At 44.2% G+C, this 25184-nt stretch overlaps 1 protein-coding gene across 4 annotated transcripts in view; it reads left to right on the forward strand.

Annotated features, from left to right (window-relative positions):
* The first annotated feature begins 265 nt into the window (after window positions 1-265).
* TLE1 (TLE family member 1, transcriptional corepressor) overlaps window positions 266-25184 on the forward strand; it is an 84890-nt gene continuing 59971 nt past the window's right edge. Inside the window, exons 1-4 of one of the 4 annotated variants that reach the window (XM_040620211.1) lie at window positions 266-447; window positions 1264-1364; window positions 2830-2893; window positions 3008-3052. In XM_040620211.1, the coding sequence (XP_040476145.1) occupies window positions 424-447; window positions 1264-1364; window positions 2830-2893; window positions 3008-3052 (234 nt within the window). In that variant the 5' untranslated portion in view covers window positions 266-423. The remainder of the gene's footprint in view (window positions 448-1263; window positions 1365-2829; window positions 2894-3007; window positions 3053-25184) is intronic. The other 3 variants (XM_040620210.1, XM_040620212.1, XM_040620213.1) reach the window with 3 other exon arrangements.

The following is a 25184-nucleotide window of genomic DNA, read 5'->3' on the forward strand; positions in this document are numbered from 1 at the left end:
CCCGCCTGGATTTGTTTGCTCGGGACGGGTGCCGCGTACGGGGATCGCCGAGGGGAGCGCGGCCGGAGTTACCGCGCCCCCACCTCCCCGCCCGGGCAGCGGAGGCCCGCGGGTTGGATCATAGCCCCCGCGCCCTCTTCTCGGGCGCCGGCGTCACCGCGCAGGTTCTTGGTACAGCCGGGCCCCCGGTGCCCCGCGATGTGGCCCTGAGCGAGGGAACCCGCACCGGCGGGAGCAGGAGCAGCTGGGCGCCGAGTGGCCGGTGCGCCCCGCCGAGCGCGCCTGCGTGCGTTGCCAGCGCGCTCCTCGCGCTCCCGGTTTCTGCCTGGCTTCTCGGCTTAATTTTCCTCGGCGGGATTAAAGTTGGAAATTGAGCGGAGAATTGAGTTGCCCGGAAACAGAGCTACGGCCGCCGCCAGAGCGATGTTCCCGCAGAGCCGGCACCCGGTGAGGCGCGGCAGGATGCTGGGTGGAGGGCCAAAGCATTGGGTTGGGGGTGGGGTGGGGATCGGCGCTCTTCCTATGTTGTAAGGAGACTGGTGTCTGCTACATTCTGGACGACCCCCCCCCCCCACCCCAGCCTCTAGGAGTGCAAGGCTGGGGCGGGTCCGGACCCTCCCCTCCTGGTGTGGGGAGTGAGCTGAAACTCTCAATTTTTTCCCTTTACTCCGGGCCCCCTCCGAGTTGACGTCTAGACAGGGCGGGCGGGGGCACCCGGCGGGGCTGGGGTTTCTTTCCCGTAGCGACAGCTCCCCTACCACCTCCCCCGAGATGGGTAGGGCGCCCCCCCCTTTGTTTCTCGTCTCGCCTATTTACATGTCAATGCAGCCCCCGTTCCAGTGCGCCTGGAGGTGGCCCCGGCGACTCTGGGAACGAGGAGCGTTAGGGAGTTGTTTTTCTCCTCTGATCCCCGGGGTCATTATCGCCCCTGTGGGGAGAGGTTGGTGGCTACGACGACAATTTGGCCTGGTCTTCCCCGGCCGCCGGGGAGCCCCTGTCCCTCCAGCCGGTGACCCGGGCGCACGTACCACGACCCGCCCTGGAGCACGGAAGAGGCTCGGAATCTGGTGGCTCCAGACCGGGCGAGGGTCCACTTTCTCCCCGCATAAAGTGCAGCGCAAACTCGAGTTCAGGGCTCCGTTTTCCGCCACTTTTAACTTTATTTTTTGTTTATGTCCCACCCACTTCTCCGTCCTCTGACTTACTGCTTTATTTATCTACCCGCATCCCTGTCCCGCGGTTCCCCTCGCCGGTCGCCCCCAGACGCCGCACCAGGCTGCAGGCCAGCCCTTCAAGTTCACTATCCCGGAGTCCCTGGACCGGATTAAAGAGGAATTCCAGTTCCTGCAGGCCCAGTATCACAGGTGCGTGTCCGGCCGCGCCGGGCGAGTGGTAGCCTGGGGGCAGCCCCAGCCCCTCCTCGCCCAGCCTGGTGGCTGTGGCAGCTGTACTTAGTACTTGCGTCCAGGCGGTGGCGTGTGGAGTCGCAGTTAAGACCTGTCATTCAAGTTACCCCCTTTCTAGGTTCTTCCCGGGCCGCCTCTTCTCTAGTCTCCTCCTCCTACCATTGTTTCCCTTTTGCCCGTTTGCTGCTGTTCCAGGGAGCCTTTTTTTTTTTTTTTTTTTTGAGTATTTAGGAGTTGCATGAGAACCGTCAATATTTGCACTTCGTTTATTTATTTTGCAACAGGCTGAGCTGAAACCTTGGTTCAATCGATGCCCCAGCCCCGGAGTGCAGGTTTGGGGAGGCAGAGCCCGTGTTGAAATCGCTCTTTGCCATACTAGAGGATTGTGTTGTCTGAGGCAAAGTCCATTGTGGAAGGCTAGATGCTGTTAGCTGTGCCCAACGTTGGTGATGAAGAGGGAGGTGGATACGTGCAGGGAAAGCTCCCCTGCTTTGTCGTCATTCTGGGTTGGTTTGGGCAGGACAGGGGACTGGAGTCTCATTTATATATATCCCAGCTTAGTCTCTTCATCTAATGAGACCTACTTCAAAAGATTTGTAAATGAAAAGTGATTGGAAAGCATCCTGTCCATAGTGGATTTTCCAGAAATGGTAGTTTCTTCCCTTGTTCCTATGAAGTCTTCGCTGATTAGAGCTAAGAAATAACTGTGTAATGACAGTTTTTATTTTTGTCATGCTTGAGAAAAAGCACACATGCTTGGGTGTGAATTTTCTTATTTTGTTAGAGGTTTTTCTGATTATTGACCTTTTGTCTGCTCGAAGATCATAATCTCTGGAACTTGAGGCATACCTGCCCACACTGTGTTTACCAAGCAGGGAGGACTTCAATCCACTTTATTGCAGTAGCTGCTTCACATATTTTGGCAGGGATTTAAAAACCGAAGATTTTAAAAGGGACCAACAATTGTGGCAGTAACTTTACAAGTACAGTTTTCAAACCTAGAGACTATTTGAGCTGGCAGAGATGGGACAGCCTATGTCTGACGCTGAACATTGTGCAAAGGCCAGATATTAGTGGAGTCCAATGGAGCAAACTGGTGCGGGGAAGTAGGAGTGAACAGATGAGTAGGAGGGGAAATCAGTCTTCTGGGGTAGATCAGAGGTTTTGACAGATTTTTCATTCTTGGCATCTGACCAGGTATGCACCAAGAAGAAAAAGAATAGTAGCTGAGTGGAGACCCTGTGCTGTTCACCTTACCCCTTTTCCCTATAAAATGCAAGGACAAAGCTTTTGCATGTTTACCTAGATAGTTTATGGCTTTTCCAAATTGGTCTGTGTTTTTACTTGAAGTGCAAATATGTGAGGCAGATGTTAAAACAAGTGACATAATGTTTACATTAAGTTCCCTGTTTTGTTTTTGTAGCCTTAAATTGGAATGTGAGAAACTGGCAAGTGAAAAGACAGAAATGCAGAGGCACTATGTGATGGTAGGTATCAGAGATTAGACTTTTCTCCTTTTCATGTAAGATTAGCAAATATGTGTTCCTAGCATTGCAAAACGTGAGTTAACGAAATGCTTGATTTGTTTTTTATTTTTGCAGTATTATGAAATGTCATATGGATTAAACATAGAAATGCATAAACAGGTAAGCTTTAGTTAAATCTCCAGTTGAAATGAGAAATCAGTCATTATGATTCTATAAAACTGGCTTTGTCCTCAGTGGTGGGGGGATTTGTATGCCATTTTCTTGCCTTGGTTTCCCTTCCTGTGAGTTGGTGGTAGTATTTTGCAGAAGGGTGGCTTCTTGACGATTATGGAATCTTTAAATGACTAGGTGAGAGGTGCTTTGGAAATGTGAACCAACCTGTTTCTAGGCTGATAGAAATTGAGTCTCTTAGTTGACTTTTCCACCTGGGTAGATTCTCCTCTTGAAAGATCTGGATATCCCGTAGAGTTCTGAAATTCAGAATAGCTTGTTTTTTTTGCCGGTTTGGACAGCAGTGTGGTCCTGCAGGGGAAAGAAGGATATTCAGGAGTTCCTTAAGCAAGTTAAACATGCTGGTATACGACTAACTGTGGGGATCTCTTCATGCTTTGGGTTGCATAAAGTGACATGATTAGTGGGTTATTAGCAGACATCTTTTTGAAAAATTTCTCAATTGATGCAGATTTGGAGGTGAAAAAGCATTCTTTTATGGCCACAGCATATGTTGGGAGTTGCTTCAGTCCTAGTGGTTTTAAAAGCATGAAAAGATTAGTGACTGGAAAGCTCTAGCTATGACTATGAGTTTGCAAGTTCCCATAAAATTCACACTTATGGCTACTATAATGGTGTATAAAAAGAGTATTGAGCTGGAACAAGGCACTAAGGACCTCATAAGAGAAGAAAAGCTAAATGATTGCTCAGCCCAAAGGACCCTCGATTGAGTAGTCATTGTCTGCCAAAGAAAGCATTAATGGCAGGGTGTAAGTATTCTGGAGATATGCTGACATTCACTTTTTCATCAAGACGCTGGTACAATAAGTCTTTTAGAAATCGATTGCCTCTTAAAAAATTATCATCAGATGAAGTTGCACAGTTGGACACATTTCAAAGTGCAACAATACAATTCTTACTTGATGTATATGTGCTATTTCATCTCAAACCCTTGTTTCATTAAATTAAAGAGCATGGCTGACCGGCTGGGGCACAGTGGAGAAATTGATTAGTTCAGCCTTCAGATCTTCCTTATATTCAAAGACTTTCATTAAGCAAGTGTGTTTCAGAGTTGAATTCTGCTTTTGTAACTCCACACTCTTTGATTTTTAATTCATCATAGATTTCATAATGTTAAGTCGTGTACATTAGATCTGTTCTCAGATATGTGTTTGGAAAGGGATAGTTAGGTTCAAGGCCTTTCATTAATAATATAATTGGGTCTTTAAAATGCTGATTTTATTCTGATTTGCAAAATTGGTAGCCTAGATTACGTTGGGCTTGTGCCTTTGTTTTTTGTGTGTTTTAATGGCTAGTGCCTGATTGAGGCAGTTGTAACTTGTTGATAGTAATTGGGCCAGAAGATCTATGGTCATTTACATGAATTATGCAAATAAACTGGGTGAAGGAGTTGTAACCTGCCACTTTTTTTTTTTAAGTTACCCCAAAGGCACATTTTTTTGCTAACAAAAATTCTAGAAGGGTAAGAGAAGACTGCGCTTTTTCTTAAACTTCTAAACTCAAAGGATTTAATAACTTCACCAACTCTTTTACAAGGAAACACCACCTCTGTGTGATGCTGTATGCTGGTACAGGATTTATTAGGGAGGTAAAGGAAGTGTGTAATTCTTCTGGGTTCCTGTAGGTTACATGGTTACATGACCTCTTCTTTATCGAGTAGGAAGAAGGAAGAAGGGGCGAAGAGGGTCAGGAGCCCCATGGTGTGAAAATAGGTTTCTAATGAGTTTCTATACACTATTGGGCATTTGTGGGTAATATTGTCCATCCAGGAGCCAGTATGCATTAATAATATGCTGTGTATAATTGGCTCGGTAATTTGAAAAATGTGAAAAGCTGAGAGATGCCATGTTCTTCATAGTAGGGTATTAAGCCCCCTGAAATTTAGTTTATATTGTAAATGCTGACAGACCCTTAACTAGAGTGGTGTGCAAAGCAGTGCTGTAATTCAGTTTAAAGTGGCCTTACATTTGAAAAACATCCTTCTGAATGTCACACATTAATAATAAGTTCTGAGGAGGCATTTGGTGCAGCTAGTAATCATAATTCTTATTAAAACTGGTGACGTCTGGCCCCCAGGGTGTAGCCAGGCTCAAATTGATGCTTTTTGCCGCCTGATCACCAGCACGGCCTAAGTGCTCATTATATTGTAGAGAGGGTCTTTGGAGCTCTCATTAGATTTGACAGGAATTCTCTCTGGGGGGAAACTGGGCATTAGCGAGACTCCTGACAGGCTGAAATTAGTCCTGCTTTATGGCTTATAACCAAATGCTAGCAAGGCATCATCAGGGGACACAAAAAATTGTCATTTCTGACAACATCTTTGTTACTGAAAAAAATGCAGCGATGGGGAAACTTTCCACGGAGAGAGCTTTAATGTTGTTAAGATTTGTCTGCAGTGTGACGACCGCTCCCTCTCCCCACCTTTCAGCGGGTTTGTCGAAGGAGTGAGTTTTAGAGATTTCAGTGTCAATCTCACCACTGACTTTTCCGTCTGGAAGTTTTAAAGTGGAAGCGGGTCCAAATCGAGAATGGTATAATTGTGGTTTCCTTACTTGGTTTGGTGCCCACAGTCCATGTTTATGTTGTGTCAACACTTCCTGATAAGCCTTCCCCTCACTTTTTCTGCTCCCATATGTGGCTAGTTACTGAAAAGTCAGTGCACTAAGGATGGTAACGGGTACTTAATTTTTTTTTACGGTAGCATTAAGACAGTTTTTTTTTTTCCTTTTTCCTTTTTTTTTTTTTCTTTTTTCTTTTTTGAGGGGTGCCTAGGTGGCTCAGTCGGTTAAGCATCCGACTCTTGATTTTGGCTCCTGTCATGATATCAGGATTCTGGGATTGAGCTCCTGTCTTGTTCCTTGCTCAGTGGGGAGTCTACTTGAGGTTCCCTCTCCCTCTCCCAGTGCCCCTCCCCCTCACACGGGTGTTTTCTCTCTCTCTCTCAAAATAAAAATCTTTTAAAAAAAGACAGTTATTTTTTGTTGTTGTTTTTGTTTGTGTCTTTTATAGATCTCTGCCTGTCTATCTCTCTCCAGGTAGATTGTAAACTCTAGGTATATCTATCCAGGAGAGGTAGACACATCTCCTGAAACCTCGAGGCAATTCTGCGGCCACCAGGGCGTTAGGGTGTGTTAGGAAACAGCAGGTGAACGTGAGTCTGGTTGTTTTGAGGGCTGTGCCTGGTGTGTTTGGCAGTGTGATCGTTCAAGTTTTGTTTTCTGTCATGTGCTGTGGTATGACCTCGTGTGATATTTTTGGAACAAGATGCACTGTAAATACATACCTAAGCCTTACTTATTCCACTAGTGTATCTCTTCAGGCTGCTGATGAAGCCATGCCCTAAGTTGTCTTTGGTGGCGTGCGTTTGTACAGCACATAACAGTCTTCAGAAGGGATTTGCCTCTTCCTGTGAGGTAGGCTGGGGAGGTGTTTTGCTCTGCCTGCGGCTTTGGGCATGTGTTCAGAGTCCAGGATTTGTCAAGGCCAGGTTTCTGCTGAAGCTGGAGTGTGGGTCACCTGGTCCCTAGAATTCAGTGCCACTCTACTTTCCCCAGCCCCCTGCCATTGGGGGACGAGGCCAGTGGTGGACCCTGCTTTGAGCCCATGTGTGGTGATCCAGTCAGCCTGGCTGCATGTCTCTCCTGTTCTTGCTCTTTGTGCTGGCAAGTTCGCGGTGCACAATCACGTCCGGGCTAGATGCATGTTCGAAGAATTCACGAAAATCAGCAGTACTAACTGGCCTATGGAGGTCACAGCCATGGGTAGGTAGAGAGTCGTAGCCAACCGAGCACTACTATCTGCAGGTTAAAAAATGTCTAAGAACAAAAGAGAATTGTAAAGTGTTGTCAGGACTCCTGGTTGAGGCCCAGGGCATAGCGAGTGTGATCAGTCACTTTGTCTCTCTGTGCCTCTATTCTTCTGAAGAGCGGGCAGAGTGAGCGCTCGGGGCTCTCCAGGGCGGCCAAGAATTTAAAAATAAATGAAAGGACTCGCTCGGGAAGAAAAGACACATTCTGCAGTGCTGGTTGTGGGGTGGGGAAGGAGAGGAGAAAGAGAAACAGAGGAGAGCTTAACATACCCAAGTGCCATGTGATGTTTCAGCCAGCACGGTATCTCAGACCACGTAAATTTCGGAGTGAAACCGCTTTCACAGTTTTGATGTGTGCTTTTTAAGTTTCTCTTAAAAAATAAATTGTTCTCTGGTAGCGTTTTTAAAGTGCCTAGGTGGAACCGTTAGGGGTTCACCTGCAGGTTAATCCCTTAGATGTGACCCTTACTATTTGTCTGCAAGTCTTACCTTTCTTCCTGCTTTTTAACCACGTGTGTTTTCCATCTACAGTTTCTCACTTTGAGATTTTTTTTTTCCCCCTAAGTCCAAGTCTCAGAATGGGAAAAAAACTATCTGGAGTACTTGCACTTAGAGTTAAGCTCCACCAGGTGTTAATTACCTTGTAATACAAAGGGACTATGCTGTCATCAGGATTGGAGTGGTCCCCAACTTCACTTCATTAGCAAGGCCTGCCCTTCACAAGCTTCAGTGGAAAGAGATAAAGCTCCCTGTGTGTTTAGAATCCAGATTTTGAGGCACGAGATTAGCCTTTGTTTTTTATCAGCAAGCAGGGGGCTTCCTCCCTACTTTCTATCACCCTACTCAACCCCTTCAACAGTTGGCTAGTTCGTGGTTACTATCCAGAGGTGAGGTGAGGGATGCATTGTCTCGGGCACAGAATTTAAGGCAGGGGTCAAAAAAGCATAGTTCTTCAGATAAAAAGTATTTTTAAAATTCAAAATTAATGCCAGAAGACACTATGAGGCACAAAATATGTGATCTTTAGGATGGGCCTTGGTATAAAATATAGCTCATTGAGGTCCCTTATTTAGGGGACTTTGATTAGTGACTAGGTGAGTCATTGACTAGTTGCCCGGGCATCAGTTTCCCTCCTTGTAAAATGAGGGGTTAGACTAGGCAGGTTCTCAGTATGGCTCCTCTTAGGTGAAGAGAGTTGTGCCTCTAACCACCCCCCCCCCCAGTGTTCAAAACCCGGTGCCTGCCTGTGTCTGTTGAGTGCAGTCTTTGGCCAGAGGGCTTAAGCTGTTCCTCCAAATAGTGTTTATTAAGAAACACAGAAAGAATCTGCTCCTTTAGCAAATATTTAAATAAATCATCTTGTGTGGTAGTGATACTAGCGATATATTCAGTTACTGGCTTATGGAACCATTTTAGGTTTCCATAGATCTGAGTGTTTGCTCTTCTATTATTAAATATTTGTGGTCTTCAGGAGTGGATTACATTGGAAGAAACTAAGAAACTGACTGGGTTTCTCATAGGCTTCGATTGGCTCAATTGTCCCTATGCCCCCCCTGCCGTCTCTGTTGCTTACTGTTACTTCAGATTTTGAAAAATTTAGATTTTCAGAACTAGTACCTTTAATGTCAAATATTTCGTATAATGGTTTTTAATTGAATTTTAGGCAGTTGTTTTTCTAGGTAGACTTATTTGACAAGAGTAGGCATTTACAGATTGAGAGCAGCTCTCACCAATGAGGTTGGTGAGTTTTGTAATATGAAACGTGCCATAGGATTGTTCTGTGGCTGTGGTTTGGTGTTTTAAGTTAGAGCGTATGTGGGTGTAGGTGTGGGCACTCAGGTGTGGGAGAGATTTTCTCATTTTTTTCTGAGGCATGGTTTGATCTGAAAAGAGAAAAAAAATTACAATGAAATTTTAACAAATTGAGATATTCATGTGTTGTTATTCACTTGGGCTCAGCAAAAAGTGGTTTCTGAAATTGTTCGCAAAACTATTATGTTTACAGAATCATTTAGAGACCACCGGTTTGCCATGCATTTTATGAAACTTCAAGAAGTGTTGGCACACGTTTTATCAAGTAACCTGTGATTTTGCACAAACCTGTATTTCATTATTTCACATTTCAGTTTTTAATAATTACTAAGTTTAATTCTGTTTGCCTGCTTTGAAGCAACATGAAAGCAATTGTGAGCCCAGTGTGTAGGCCCTTCCCCCACCTGTTCTCACAGTAGGCATAACAAACAAATCTTTTAGTTTTTCTAGAAGTTTTATTTGCTTCTTAGTCATTCTTGGACCACAAATCGTTAGCCAGAAGAGGGTAGGGTGAAGGTCGTTTGGGGTATAAGGAGAAGACTGGGAGGGAAAAACAAGCCCTGAAGATTCCATCCATTGAATTTATTTCTTCATCTGCCAGATAGAGAAAAGTGCTGTTAAGTGTGGTCTGTATATATCCCTGCACACGCCGAAGGGGTAGAGGTGTATGTACAACTATGTCCAGTGTACTGGAGGATACTCACTAGATTTTCATTATTCACTTGACAAAGTGGAATCAGTTTTTGAGAATGTAAGTGTATTTGAACTTGCACGTCCAAATCATGCCATTTGTGGAACTGTTGAAGTACATGCGGTACTCTACTGGGTTTGCTGCTCCTGGGCACCATTATTGGTGTAACTAGATTATTAGTTAGCCCGTGGGATTTTGTGAAACCTGTCAGTGAAAAGCTTGAAAATATATCACCAGACATGTTTGCTTACAAACTTATAAGTTATAAAAGCATTATATTTTCATTTGTAAGAAACGGAAATTATAAGCAGAGGGGTTAAAATAAAAGTTCTCACATCCTCCGTGCACCCTATTGACATGTCCCGTGCAGCCGCTAGGGTACACGCACTCTAGACACAAGAAACCTACACCCAAACGCTGGGAACTCCAGCCCCAGGATGGGAGCATCTTTCAAAAGGGTGAATGCAAAACCCCTTTTGGGACTTGGGTCTTTGGGTATGTTGGTCTGTCTGTTCTTTCTGATTTTGGCTTCCCACTCCAGTAGTGGCCCCTGTGCCCATCACTCACAGCCTTGCGTGTCTGCCCCTGATTACTGTCCCTGCTAGTCTTACTTGGTCACCTTTGTCCTCCTCCCACCAAGTCCTTTAATCCAGCCAGTGGGTCTCTTCTTCCTGCCTGAAATATACTGTGCATTTTTCTGTGCATTTTTCAGTTTTCTTTATAAAAAGCCCAGGTCTTTTTTGTCCAGCTTCATATGGCCTTCCTCAGTATCCTTCAAGGTCCAGTTCAAATAACAACACTCCCTGTTTACGTTAAGGCCTTCCATGACCTCTCCAAAAGGAGCCTGTCCCATCACTGTTTTTTGCGCCAATTTCTGTAATAATGTTTTTTCACGTGTGTCTTTTGTTGTTCCGACTAGGCTGCCGTCTGCTCGAAGCTTGCATTTGAGACTTACTGTATACCCTTCCCAATGGGTTGGACGGAGTGGACACTAATTGTTAGGTAGCGTTGAGCATGCTTCTTAAGAAAGTGATAGTTGTAATCATTTTGGATCCTGAACCCGTGTGAAAATCAGGTGGAAGTTGCTGGGCAAAAAAATCCCCCATGTTTTTATACACAAGATAGCTTTGCCCAACAATTTTGGCTGTTTTGGGTCGTCTTAAGATCCTTCAGTAAATCTATGGAATCCAGATTAAAAACTTGAGCCGATAGTACCCGGCCGGGTTCTGGTGCTGAAATTAAGAATGAAATCTGTTTGATTTCGTTAGATATTTTATAGGACCTCAGTTCTCGTATAACCACTTCTGCTAAGTTCTTCTTTTGAACGAGTGACTTATAGTCCGAATATCCGCGGAGGCTTCTTCATGGGGAATTTAATTACAGTGATGTATTTGGGTTTGTGCTGGAGAGAGCGAGAACAGAAGTAGCGTGTTGTTGAGGCCTGAGTTTCTGTGCACAGAATGGGCACGCATCACTGGCCCTGGGGCCGCTGCTGGTCCCCTCAAGACCACCACAGCCCTGAAACGGAGTTGAGGATAAGTAGCTCGTAGTGCGTCAAGTATAAAGACATTTAACGTGACTGAGTTGCCAGATACCTTAATAATCATGATCATACCCCTTGATTGTTTACTTTTGGTCTTTACATAGTTCCTTCACCCCACCAAGCATGTCATTGGGAAGAATTTCAAATACATGGAAAAGAAGGAGCTAAACAGCGAACACCCATGCTGTTCTCACCTGTATGATCCCAGGATGTGCCTGTCACATAAATCTTAACATAGAGCTTTTGCTCCCCTCCCCCCAGTAAATAAGGGAGAAAATAATTCTGGAAAACTTGGGCCAGGCCTTTTCTTAGCTCCCAACCCCGTTTTAGACTGACATGTGAAGGAGGGCTTTTCTGCAAGTGGGTTTTAAGAATTCCATCTCAACAGGTGTTTACATTTTATAGCACTTTCCTCCTAGACATTGCCCTTTGTGTTTTGGCATGGTTGTATTATATGGTGTTCGGGTGCTTGCTTTTTCAGCTGTCACCTAAAAGCAGAGACTTGCACTTAACAGAAAAGCCAGGCCCCCCCACCCCCCCACCAAGCCTTCCTACTTTTTGGTCCTTCATAATGTACCTTTTAGATGCCATCAGCATATTCTCTGAGGGGGGCATAGTTTTAATGTTGTTAGGTAGGAAACCAGGAAAAAATTGTGCTAAAGGACTCTGATTTGGAACTTCAGATGGATGGAAACTGTCCTATTAAGGAGTTTAAGTTGGCCTCAGAGGCTGTGGGTGGTACAAGGATGTGAAGTGCTAGAAAACAAAACCTCTTTGAGGACCCCAGCGTGAGGAGGAGGCTCTCGAATGCTGGGCCCTCCAGGAGCAACAGCCTTTGTCTCTCCTAGGCGCCCTCTTGATGCCTTGAGCAAACAGCTGGTCAGAGCCTCTTACAAGTAAGGTGACCAGCCAGTGTATTGACACGCACAGACACAATAGAAAACTGCATTAGGAGGCGAGCCGTTGGGATTTGCAGTAAATATATTACAGAACACAAGTGACTTGCCGATACTGCTTGTTTAGCAGTTTGCAAGGGCAATGGCAGTATGGATTTTTGAATTAGAAGGGAAGGCTGTTCTTTCTCTGTGCGGGAACATCTAGTTGATGGCTGGGGAGAAAATTGATTTAGAGAACAAAATGCAGCCGCCTTTATTTGTGCCATTTGAAAGGCTTCTATGGATTAGTGAGTGAAAATAAAAAGGTCACATTTGGTTTAGGAAAGGAGGTCTTAACATTGATCTGCATCTTGGTCTGGAATGGAGAGAATAAAGGATGGGCCAGTGGGGCAGAGGAAGGGTACCCGGTCTCTGAGCAGCCTGCAGCCACAGGTGCCCGCTCCGTTCCCCGGCGGCCCCGGTGTCTTTTCCAGCTTTTCGGATTTCAAAAGTCAGCTCCTTGGGCTGATTATTGTAGAGTAAGCTGATTTGGGACATCAGAGTGAGCAGTCAGCTCCCATCCATTGAGTTCCCGTGTGCCCTAGGAGCTGTCTGTAAATCCTTCCAGCCTCCTTTTGTGTGATATTAATTATTCCTCCTCACCGAAGAGAAAACAGGCTAGTAGGTTAAGGGATGGCAACAGCACCTACTCCATACAGGGTAGTTATCAGGAGTGAGTTTTTGACACAGGAGTGGTTACATTGGTGCCTGGCACTGGGGCACCCCGAGGGAAGGATACGTGTTCTTGAAATTGATAATCTAAAGCTATTATTGCTCCCTTTAAAACTGTACCCTGCTGTTGGAATTCTAGGCCAGGCTCCCATCTTGTTTTTCCAAGCCCAGAAGCTTCCTTCCTCCCTACATCTGCATTATTCACTTCTCATTATTTCCCCTCAATTACAAAGGTATTTATTTGTTTCCTTCTAAGATCTGAAGCATTTATCTTTAGGATCAAAATGAAACTTTCACTTTTTTTTTTTTTTTTTTAAATCACCTATTGGCAGCCTCTGTTGTCTAAGGAATCTAGCAGAATTAAAATGCCTTATTTAGGCCAAACAGCAAAATGTGCCCTTGGCAGGCAACAGCCTTAAGTAGTTAATACAACTACCAGTGAGGACAGAGTTACGGTGAGTTCTTTCATTTAAGAGGATGGAGAAGCAACAAAGAAGATTTGGTTCATTTTGTGGAAGTGAGTTTTGGCAGAATGAAAGGACGAGAGGAGCATTTTTATTTTTTATTTTATTATTTTTTAATATAATGTGGAAAATCCAACTCTTAATTGGAAGAGAGGCTTTGTCATCCTGAAAAAAGCGAGGTGAGAATTGCCGGGTGAAGCTGTTGCTGGCTTAGAGAAGGAAGATGTCTCCAGCCTCCGTGAGGTATACACACAGACCATTTCCTTAGCTGTGGAGATCTGCTAAATGCTATGTAGAAGTTTGAGTAGATCCTTGTGTTATGTTCCCCATGTACTGCACGGGCTTGAGATCTTTGTGGATAGTCCAGTCACAGCTGCTGCTTATGTGCTGAATCCTGGGGAAACAAGAAAAAAAATGCACAGGGGAGAAAAGCAGGGGCCACTGGGATTAGACACACTGGAAGTTTAAGCTTTTGGCTCTTACCGTCATGCATAATGCCGTAGATGCCGTGGAAACTTCTTGGATGTCATGGTAAGCATTTGGGAGGAAGGAGGGCACCGCTCAAATTGTGTTCAGACAAATTGTGCCAGTACCTGCTCTCACACTTGCTTAAAGGCTCGGCAGCCTGCTGACATCTGTGTGCTGAGAAGCCCCACGTTGCTGTCTCTTTGTGTTGAGCTTGAGAAGCGGTCCTGAAGTCCCAAGTATCTGCAGGGGAAGCACGAGGTTCTTGACAACCCATCCAGCCTGCCAGTTGGCCGGGGTTCTAGAGCCTTTTCCATTTGTGAGCCGCTGGCTCTGCTGCAGTGCCCGGGCTGTGAGATCCCGCCTGCAGAGCCAGTCTCCTTGCACAGCTACTGAGAAGATTGGAATTGGACCATGGAAATGTATCCAACTTCTGTACTTTTTAGCTGACCAAGGGCCAGAAGCATACCACTAACTCAAGAGGGAAATTGCTGACTTTTGAATCTTCTAAGAAATCTGTATTCCATAATTGACTTCCCCTAGATGCTGTGATATTCGTACATTCAATGAAGTACAAAGAGGTATCACATTTTGGCGACGTGGCTTTCTCTTAGGGAACGGAGATTTTTGAGCTAGTTGTTAAATCTTGTATTCATTCTTATTTCTTGACGAATGCATCAACTATGGCTTTCCCACCCAAAGAACCCAGACAGATCAATGTCGGTGCACTAGTATAATCTTACATAGCCATGGCTTTGGTCATTATTTTATTGCAAGGTCAAATACCCCCAAAGCTGTGATTTTTATTTTCTTTTTTCTGATTAGCACCCTTGTCGGTTTCCCTCAAAGTACTGGAATTGCTCAGGGTTTGTATGGAATGAGTACCAATTGTTGCTTCTCAAATTAAAACAGTATAAAAGGGAAGGAGCTTTTGAGTAGGCTTTGCACCGTGAGAATATTGGTATTGACACCATTTATAATTTGGAGTATAGTTTGAAGACCAGATTCTACTGTTTGTCGCATACTGGTTAATATGGCTGTAAAGAGGAGATGAATGTGGCTACTTTTCCAAGTCTATTACTCAGGAGGACTGTAAATTTGATTGGCTGTTACAATTCTAGCAGAATCATTCGATTTGAGAGCAATAGAAAGATAAGATATCCAATTACCCAAATGATTTGCAGGGTTAGCCAACGTTGTCATGGAGACACGAGTTGGAACAAATTAAATTTTAAGCAATAAAATAATCTTAAAGCCCGTCTGGGAACAAGAAAATTTGGCAGTGGCACTTACCTGAATTGAATCTTAGCTTGACACGATGTTGTTTGACATTGATATACTGTGGGGGCCTAAACTTATATATGGTGCAACATTACCTTAAAAAAAAGTAGCTCGGCCAAACCAGTGAAGGGGAGTATTAGTATAAAGTCGGGATGTTAACATTTATTCCACAGCTTAAATGATAATTAGGCTCCGGGTTCCCAGGAATATTTTGTATTTAAGGATTGAAATGCCTTAATAATGATTAAGCAGCATTAATTGGACACTTAAAAAAAAAGATTTATTTCGTAGCAGCATGCAGTTTCTGGAACTGCTGCTGTTCCCCTTTGTGTGTGTGCTAGCAGATGTAATGGAAATCGTGTGGCTGTCTTTTGGTGGGGGGTGGAGGTGTAAGTATGCATATATTTGCATGTACAAACAAGGAGATTTTGGCACATGCCCCTGCACTGCAGATGATTTCTCTGTATTCGTTAAAATTTCTACTTTGCAGCACTGCTTGCAGACTGGAAAATTGCGTTCCAAACTTTAGCCGATGGCCTAAAACCTGAGTAAGCGTCAGTCTGGGGCTTAGAAGGTTATTTCCCCTCATTAATGTATTGTTTAACTGGTTCCTGGCTTGTGCCGCGGATTTGGAAACAGCCGAGTGGCCCAGAAGGAGGGAGGGGAGGGCCTTTTATCCACATGTCTATTAGACAGATGGAGATGAAAATTGGTCTGAGGTCAGGCCATTTGCAGCGTTCTCGCAGACTTCGATTTTCCTCTCATCCTCACCACAGATCATCTCAAATGATTCAGTAATGACCAAAAGTGCAACATTGACCTTTATTCCCTGGTGGATTACTGTGTTTCACAGTCCAAATGGCAGGAAGTCTATTCTGTTCTTCCAGAAGGAGCTCAGCATTATCGAGCCAGCCCAGCCCAGTGGGAACCAGTGTAACAGAATACAGGGTTCAGTTTGGTTTCTGCTGCTCTGGGAAACGAGAATTGACATGTCCCAAACCCACATAATTAATGAAAGGGTATCTGGGATGCTTTCTAAACACACACAGGAGCACATAAATTGATTTGTCCGCTTGTAAAAGAACTGTTGAGTTATAGGAGCAGTAACTTCTGGGGGCCCGTGGCTTATAACTCGTTCTCACATTCATGAGCCTAGCTGTTCCCCCTTCTATGTAATGTTTCCCCAGTATAGCTTAGACAGCACAGTAACCTCGTAACGCTGGATCATTTTCAAATTATAAGTTGGCATGACTGGGTAGAAGAGGACTCCGGGCTTTTCTTTGACATGCTTTTAATTACATATACTTTTGGTCCATCCATGTAACCCTGAATAAATTACCTCTCCTGCAGCACACTTTTTTTTCTTTTTCCCCTGAAAGTAGCTTGATTGTTATCTTGAAGAATTGGTAATTATTTTTCTGTTGCTTCAATTTCTCTGTGGATTGTATTGTAATGCAATGATCAGAATTGTGTTTTGTTTTGTTTTTTGGATTTTTTTAGTAATTTAATTTGTATTTAAAATGAGATTCCTGTTTGCCTCTGCCTGCATAGCTGAGTAAATACTCTGTGAATCTTTAATACACCAGTGAAGTCTGTCATCGAGAATCCTTGTACTTACCGTCTTCTAAATATTTAAAAGCTTTTGCAAAAGGAGTATGCATTGAAAATTTTCCCTAGCATCCACATTTCATTTTAATCATGATCTAAGACGCTTTCAAGAAAATAATTTTTTTGGGGCGCCTGGGTGGCACTGCGATTAAGCGTCTGCCTTCGGCTCAGGGCGTGATCCCGGCGTCATGGGATCGAGCCCCACATCAGGCTCCTCCACTATGAGCCTGCTTCTTCCTCTCCCACTCCCCCTGCTTGTGTTCCCTCTCTCGCTGGCTGTCTCTGTCTCTGTCGAGTAAAACAAAAAAACAGCACAGTGCCTTTTAAAAAAAAAAAAAAAAAAAAAAAAAAAGAAAATAATTTTTTTTCCTTACTGTTGATTTTGCTGTGCAGAAGTTCTTTTCCTACCTCAGTGGCTCCCAGCCTGTGATGCCCCGTGTTTGCTGCATTCTGAGCTTGGGGGGCTTCTTGGCACAAGATGCGGACTGAAAAGAGAATCCGAGGTTCCAGCTGGGAAGGCCAGGCTTCTTATCTTCCTTCCCCAAGGAAGCTCAGCCTGGAGGGGTTAGTGCTTTGAGATTGAGCCTGAGTTTGGGGCTCTGAAGGCTTTGCCTTGGGCTCTCACCATGACAATCGTGTATCTAACCTGTGGTGGCCATTCTGCTGCCATGACATGTGGCACTGGTGGCATAGGCCTCCTGGTAGAGTAGCTGCTTTGCCGAAGAAGTTGCTTTAGAAGAAGAGTAGCAGCTGTCACGTATGTACATGGGTGATTCAGCTGCGGCATGCTTTTAAAATTAGGGAACCCTTGGGGTGCCTGGGTGGTTCAGTCGGGTGAGCGTCCAACTCTTGATTTAGGCTCAGGTCACCATCTCAGGGTTGTGAGATTGAACCCTGTGTCAGGCTGCATGCCTAGCATGGAGCCCGCTTAAGATTCTCTCTCCCTCTGCCCCTCCCCCCATCTCCTTGTGTGCACATGCATGCACTCTTGCGCTCTCAAAAATGAAGTGAAATCAAATAAAATAAGGGAACCCCTGGCTCATGGTCACCCCAGGAAGGAATTTCCTCTCCCACTGTATGGATTGGCTAAAGACTCCAACCTGTTAAGGAAATACTCATACCCAGCTGTTTATCCAGTAATCTCCAAACAAGATGCGGGGAGCAAGGCAATGGTTAATGTTAAAGCTAATGATAACTAGTGCTTTATAGGTCGTGTGCACTGGTTGTTTGCTTTGTCATGATGGAAGATGTGGAGATAGTGATTGTAGACAGAAGTCGGTACCAGCCGAAGGCCAGTTACTCAGGCCTAAAAGGTAGCTACAGTGAAAAAGACAATGTTAAAATTTTATTGAGAGGAAAATAATGTTACGAATCTTGAAAAGGAACAGTCTCGTAAACCCAGTTTTCAGGGGTAACTGGATTTTTGCATATTCCCATGCAGCCTTTGTCTTTACATGGGCATATTTTATTTTCGTGATTGTAATTTTAGCCTTCATGCCAGCATGATGTAGTCTGCTTTTCCTCCCACTAATCCTGCTATTGTATGATATTATCTAATTTCTCATGAGCTCCCTAATGACTAAGACCTGTGAAGAGGGTGAAAGGTGTAGGCTTGCTCTGGGTGTGTTCCAGGAGACGCTTGTTCTCTTTCCATTCTGAGAACAATAGGTGGTGACTTCATGGTTTTGCTCTGTGATTCACCCCACAGAGTGTGTCTTGAAAACCTGTGGCGTAGCAGTGCATTTTCCTTTAGGCCACGAAAAGCTGTCTTTTTCCATCGTGGGACAAGTCAGTAGGATTTCATGTGAACAGCACTTGCTAAACTCCATAACAAGGGTTTCTGAATAATGGAAATGTGCTATTTGGGCCCTGAAACAGCTGCGATGCTTTTGTCAAGGATGCATCTTTACCAAAATGACAAATTAAAGCCCAAATGCTCTGCTTGGCAACAGTTGGGTCAAAACATTTAAGTCATTAATTAGAAGGAACTGAAGGGGGAAAATTTTACACAAATACACAGCGTTGCAGACTCAACTTCATCTTGGAAAATGCAACTGAATTCTTAAAAAAAAAAAAAAAATGAGGGCAGCCCTCAAGTGGGGCCTGCCAAGCTTGTCATTTGCAAATAAATCAAAAGACCATCATTGCAGGACAGAGAACCAATGAATAGAGTTGCTTTGTCATTCTTTGATGGGCCCCACACTCAAGCCTGCTATTAAAAATGAATGCATTCAAGAGGCTCTGCATTAAGAACATAAACAATTAAGGGCACTTGAGTTGCTCTGCTGAGAGCTGCCGCGAAGTAAGATACGAGAGCTTTCTCCGGAGATGCAGGCCCCTGCAATCTGCCTTGTGAGGAGCCAGAGAATGGGAGCAATTAGTGTTGCTATCTCCGCCCCGGCAGCCTTCAGCAGGGTTGTTGTGTTTTTTTTTTTTTCTCTTCCCCTTCTTCCTTTTAACCCCTCCCTGTTTTCAGAGAAGCCGCGAGTGTAAAAGATGAGCAGGGAAAGGATGGAGTATGTGCCCAGTTGGAAAGGGCTCAGGTTTAGAACACGGTAGGAGCTGCCAAATGAGAGGGAGGTAGGACATAAAAGTTATTATCTGCCAGTAATTGGTGACTTCTGTTCTGATTAATTGAGCCACTAAAGGGTTTCTGTCATCTGGTACTCTTTGTTTTGTTTTAATCATAGGGTTTAAGAAGGGGCGAGGCTACATTGCCAGGGATGGAATCATTTAAATGAATATTGTTTGAGGTTTCCCACAGTAGGCAAATGTGTTCTTGCACCCCTGGGTTGTGTTCCTGCCATGGTCTTGTTTTAGAAAACCTGGGCGGAGAAGGCGCCATGGCGTGTGGCCAAAGCTCTAGAGGAGAGGCAGGTCTGACCCCCCCGGGCCGCTTGTTTCTGACCCCAGGCGGGTTTTGCTAACCTTTCAGACCCTTCCCACTGGGCACCTGTGCTGTTCACGAGGTGTAAGAGGACCTGGTATGTATGCTAAACAGTAGACGCTGCTGCTGTCTTGGCAGAACCTCTGGTTCTCAAAGTGGGGTCCCCGGTTCAAAAGCTGCAAATCACCTGGGAACTTGTTAGCAATGCAGATGCTTGGGCTGCAGACCCCTTGACTCCAAAACTCTGGGAGCAGGGCCCAGCCATCTGTGTTTTAACAAGGCTTTCATGTAATCCTGCTGCACCCTTAAGTTGGAAAACCATTGACAACCTCTTAAACCATTAAAACCTCAGGGAGACGCCAAGCCCTTTTCATTTGGATTTCCCCAAAATGTGGGTAGTCCTTTATCGACATAATTATATTTTAAACAGAAGGCTACTCTGATGCATTAGAATTTAAGATAAAATTACCTTTTTGTGAGCGTGCTGGTGAAGCAAGGCGCCATCATGGGAGACGGGCTGGTGAAAAGCCGACCTTCTGAAGAAAGTCTCCAGGCAGGGAACCTTTCCCCTCCTATAAAGGGCAGGGGAGAACATTGAGAAATTATTTACAGTGCTTTGCATGTATCATTTTAGGTAGGCAGTTTTTATTCGAACATCCTGGATTTTTCTTAGGTATATCCGACGTCATCTTTAGGATCTAGAGATGTATTTATGGATGTGTTTTTGTGGATTTTGCTTTCCTGGGGTGCTGGATGGTTTGATGTTGGGGCTGACGCACTAATTCTCTCTGCCTGTGAAGGGGACGATGAAAGTGCAGTTAGTTGGGAAGCTGCTCTTTATTTGTTTGCAATTTATAACCGAGGTCCCTTACAAAATTCCTCCTCCGCCTTACAGAGCACCTTCTGCCTGTCACCGACAGACGGGGGCCACTTCTTGGGGTACTGTTATCAGCCAAGGGATGACACGCTCTGGCCTCTGTACAGTCCTGCTTGGACTGTACCGCTCTGCAGACAAGGCTGAGAGTTCATCAGCTTTGTTTTGGGTTTTGAGCTTGTCGCCATTTTCCACTTCTACTTCCTAGAGAAAGGAAAAGGCAGAGGATGTGGTTTCTAATCTTGCTTTATGATCCTGGGCAAATCATTTCCTTTCGGCATCGGTTTCTCCACGTGTGATGAGAGGATTGTAAGAGGGCTGAGCACCCAAAGGGTTTCAGGCTTTGCCAGCATTGTTGTGACTCACTGCCACCATCAATCACAGGCATAGTGGGCCCGACTGCCCTTCTCTCCCTTCCCTGTGTCATCATACATTTAAACAGTCAATCATGGGTGCTGTTCCCAAGGTCACTGGAGGGGAAAAAAAGTTACAGATAACCCTGCCACCCCAGCATAATCACTGTTTTTATTTTGGGTGTCAAATTACAGTGCTTGGCCACGTGCATATGTTAAAAAAAAAAATAGGCACACTAACACCATATCTTTGTTCTTGCCCTCCTGCTTCATCTAGTAAATGTGTTGGCCATTTAAGCATCATTATCCATAAAAATCACCTTAATGGTTACTGGCCATGCCTTTGGGTTGATGTAGTGTATTTAACCATTCTCCTAGTATTAGACAGCTGATTTATCAGGAGGGCAAATGTTAAGTTTTTCAAAAACTCTGCAGATGGATGTGATGTGTGGAGCTGCTGTTAACGTCTTTACCTGGCTTTTTCTCTTTTGCTTTGAAACGAGTGCTGCAGTGAACAGCTTCATGCATGGAATGCTTTTCATCTGAACTATTTCCTTAGGATACATTCTTAGCTGTGGGAAGCCTTACCAAAGGGTTTGAATAATTTCATGCTCTCGAAACACATTGCCCAGTTCTTTCCAAGACGACTGTACCAATTTACTCTGTCATCGGTAATGTATGATTGTTCCAGCTTCCCAGAGGACTCATCATTGTTGGATTTTATTAATTTTTTTCTTTTTTTTTATAAACTAACTTAACTGGTGCGGAATGACCCTCCTTACATACAACAAAATTTGCATTTTATTTGGTTGTCGGTGAGGTTGAACTTTTTTTTTTTTTTCTCTATTTCAGGCTATCATTTCACAGACTCAGAAACTTCTACTCAGAAGGGATCTAGAGATTATTTCCTTTTTTTGTATGCTTTGTTTTCATGTTCTTGCTCGTTTATCTGTTGCCAGACACTCCTTACCAACACTCCACTGTGTTTTTCTCTTGGCTTCCCGCTTGGTTCAAGGAAACCAAAAGATCAGTTTGCCAGGCCTCAGCACAAGCAGCATTTTTTATGATCCATCAATTTGCAATTTAATGGTGGCGGAGTTTCCCCTCCCTAAGCTGACTTTGGGCAAGGTGCCATTGGATTGCTTTGAGACCCATGGGCAATTACTCTTGAGTAGTCTTCGCCCTGTTTTGAGCTTCAGACAACACTCATTATATATTACTCTGTGTGTAGTGGCAAAGTGGGCAGACGTCGGGGAGTGGGCTCTTCAGTCTAGTAATTAGACAAGGTGTAAGGAGTATGAAAAGGTGGAGAGCCAAGCTTTTAGGAATCATAAAGTCCTAAAACTTTAAGTTCAGATGCCCAGAAGAACGTGTGTTCCGTGTAAGAGCCCTGTAAAATACTCCAGGATTTGTGTCCTTGCTGGCCTCAGAGGTATTGGCCCATATTGAACTCAGTTAAAATATACATGTACATGAATCTCATACCTCCTAAGATTGTATTTCTTCCTGTAAACAGAGCCTTATTCAGACACTGTTTAGAAACAGTTTATCTGGTTGCATATTGGTCATTGAGTTCAGGGTGTGTGGGGATTCCGTCTTAGTTCAGTGAAGCATTCCTTTGAAAGTGTGTTGAATGTGTACCATGCGGTCAGTGTTAGTGGGGCAGGTCTGGTGAGGAGCTGTGTCCGCGTTCAGGAGTCTTGCTCTCATGCTTCCCATCTTGCGTGGAGAAGACTTTAAAAGCTGTTAGGAAACCGTACAGAAGCTTTATATAAACGTGATTTTATTTATTTATTTTTAAAGATTTTATCTATTTGTCAGAGAGAGAGCACGTATGAACACAAGCAGGCTACCCATTGAGCAAGGAGCCTGATATGGGTCTCAGTCCCAGGATGCTGGGATCATGACCTGAGCCCAAGGCAGATGCTTATCGACTGAGCCACCCAGGCGTCCCTGTGTATAAAGCGTGATTTTAAATATATAGGCTTTGTTTGCTAAATGACAGTAAAAGCTACAGAGGATCATGAAGGGCCTAGAGAAGGGGCAGTTTCTAAGTGGATGTGAGGAAGGCCTCGGAGGGTCAGGGTAAGAGTATAGCACTTTGTGATAGTGTAGATACAGTTGACATAGTTGCTCACTTGATTCTGACAAAACTCTGCAGTCGATTGGCAGAGACCTGCGGCCCAGCAGTTGAAGTGACTTCCCTGAGGACATCTGGTACCCATCTGCTGAGAGGCAAACCCAAGTTTTTGGATTATCAGGGCTAACTCTGTTATCAGAAGCAAATCAGGGTGGGGAGTTGGTGTTGACAAGGAGAATAGCAGATCGTCCTGGATGGGTCATTGGGATTCCTGCTTCCTGCTCCCTCAGTGTGTGGTGGCCTGTCCATGAAGTAAGGCTTGATGCTGGGGCCTTTCACCTGCTGGTTACGTTTCTGGGCACGTAGTTGCCTTGCAGATCCGCTTTGGGGAAAGCTCTTGAACGCCTTAATGTTGTCGCTTTATGTGGTGTCCTAAATACAGGCGCAGGGAAAATTTATTTGTAAGCGTTATGACCGTTAGCAGGTACCGAATATATCTGCAGCTTTGGGCAGGAGATTGAGTTCCAGGTGGAAAATACGGTTCACCTTGGGTTTTTTTGTTTTTTTTTTCCCACTGGAATTGTCCAGCCTTCAGGGCCAGGTAGAAGGCAGTCTTAAAAGAGTCACAGAACTTTCTTCATACCTGCTTAAGCTGGGTCAGATGTCCAGTGTAACCTGCTTGCAAACTCTGTGGTCAGGAGTAGAAGGCCAGGTAGCAAACTGCTGCTTGTTAATTTGTGCTGAATTAAAGCTCTTATCAGAATATCCTTGCACTGAGGCAAGAGATATACTAAAGAATTATTGTCAGTTTTTATGCCGCCATCCACACTATTATAAGGGCTGGGGAAAATGTTTATGAAACCCTCCCGGGGTGGCGGTGATGTTTTAGAGCTCACAAGGCACTGTCAGGGAAACAAGTCGCATTCTCATGCTGCCAGGACGGGAGGTATACACTCGTGAGGGAGAACCACAGCTTGAAGAATTTCAGGGTAAACCAGAGGTGAGATCTGAATTTAGCTTTGTGGCCCCAAATCAAGTGCACTTGTCGGAGGCTAGTTTAAGATGAGGGCTTAGAGACCTGGCAGAGCGGGGAGACAGCTGGGATAACAGCCTCCTATGTCGCTCTTATTTCCATTCTTTCTCCAGACCATTTATTGAGAATTCCCAGGACAGATGGTACGGCTTTTAATGTCTCTTCATCGGTTTGAGCTTTGATCTTTAACCTTCTTCTTCTGTTTCAGTCTTACCTACTCTCACCTAATTTATATGGCCTATGCTTTAATCTGTACTTCTTCTATTTTGTTTTTAGTAACTTTGATGGTACTAAAGGTTTATGAGTTCATTCCATTCAGTCTTAACTGTCCCCTGATAGTGAAGTTCAGTTCTACCTTGAAGCCATTCTATGTAATAACACATACAATTATTATTACTAATTAAAGAGATCATCTTTCCTTCTTAAACCAAAATAAATTCCATTAGCAACACTAGGGAGAAAATTAAGAATGGTTTCTACGATTTTGGGGTGTTCTAACCCTGAGCCGAAAGCCAGGAGCATAGGAAAATTTTTCTCTAGTAAGTGACCACATAAAAATTTAAAGTTACTTCTGGCAACAAATCCATAGTAAGCAAGTTTGAAGGACAAGTGGCAAGCTGAAAAAACTATGGAAAGGGTTGGTATTTGTCATATGGCGAGAACTCCTACAAAAAGACAGTGATGAATAAATACCAAAGGAAAAATAAAGGAAGGAAAATAGTGGACTGATAAATATGTGGAAAGATGTTTAGTTAGCTTCGGGAAGAATCTAAGTAATGCAAATAAAAATGAGGTCATTGTTTTAATCTATTAGGTGGATAGAGATTAAAAAAAGGTCAACAAAACCCAATATTGACATTGGGTAGGAGAGCAAGTCCGCTCATAGACGGGTGATACTGTAAATTGGTAACCTTCTCTGCTGGGCAGTTGATCAGCATGCATTACAGTGTAAAACATGTATACCCTTTGACCTTAGCAGTTGCACTTCTAGCGATTCCTTTTAGAGATCTGTGTAGAGGGTTATTCGACACAGAGTCTGTAACTGTGGAAAATTAGATGAAGCATAAATATTCACAGATACCGGGAGTGCTTCACCACCGATATGCTTGTATACCGGAATGATGTTCTTACTCATCTTTGTACTTACAGAGTGGTAGGGTATCCATAATACATTTTTGGGTGGAAATAACATACTATAGAAAAGCCATTTATGTAATGGGATGCCTTGCTGTAGGAAGTATATCTTTCCACTCTGGGCTTGTGCACACATAATGCATTGAGAGCTTGGAGTGATCCTTTCCAGAATCACCAAAATCTTAATCGTGGTTATCCCTGGATGGTAGACTTAAGGTTCTTTTGACTTTCTTTTATGTTTCTGTATATATAACTCATTGTGTACCTGTGTATGTTCAAAGTGAGCATATATCCTCTTTAAAAGTGGACCCTAAGTGTGAATTTTGGAGAAGGGGAAAGTACAGAATGCTGTTGGAATGTACGGTAGGTAGGGAGTAGGGAATAAGGACCTACAAGTCTGCAAAGGGCATCCCTACTCCT

The sequence above is a fragment of the Ursus maritimus genome, unplaced genomic scaffold, assembly GCF_017311325.1.
Source record: "Ursus maritimus isolate PB19 unplaced genomic scaffold, ASM1731132v1 scaffold_34, whole genome shotgun sequence".
Lineage (NCBI taxonomy): Eukaryota > Metazoa > Chordata > Mammalia > Carnivora > Ursidae > Ursus > Ursus maritimus.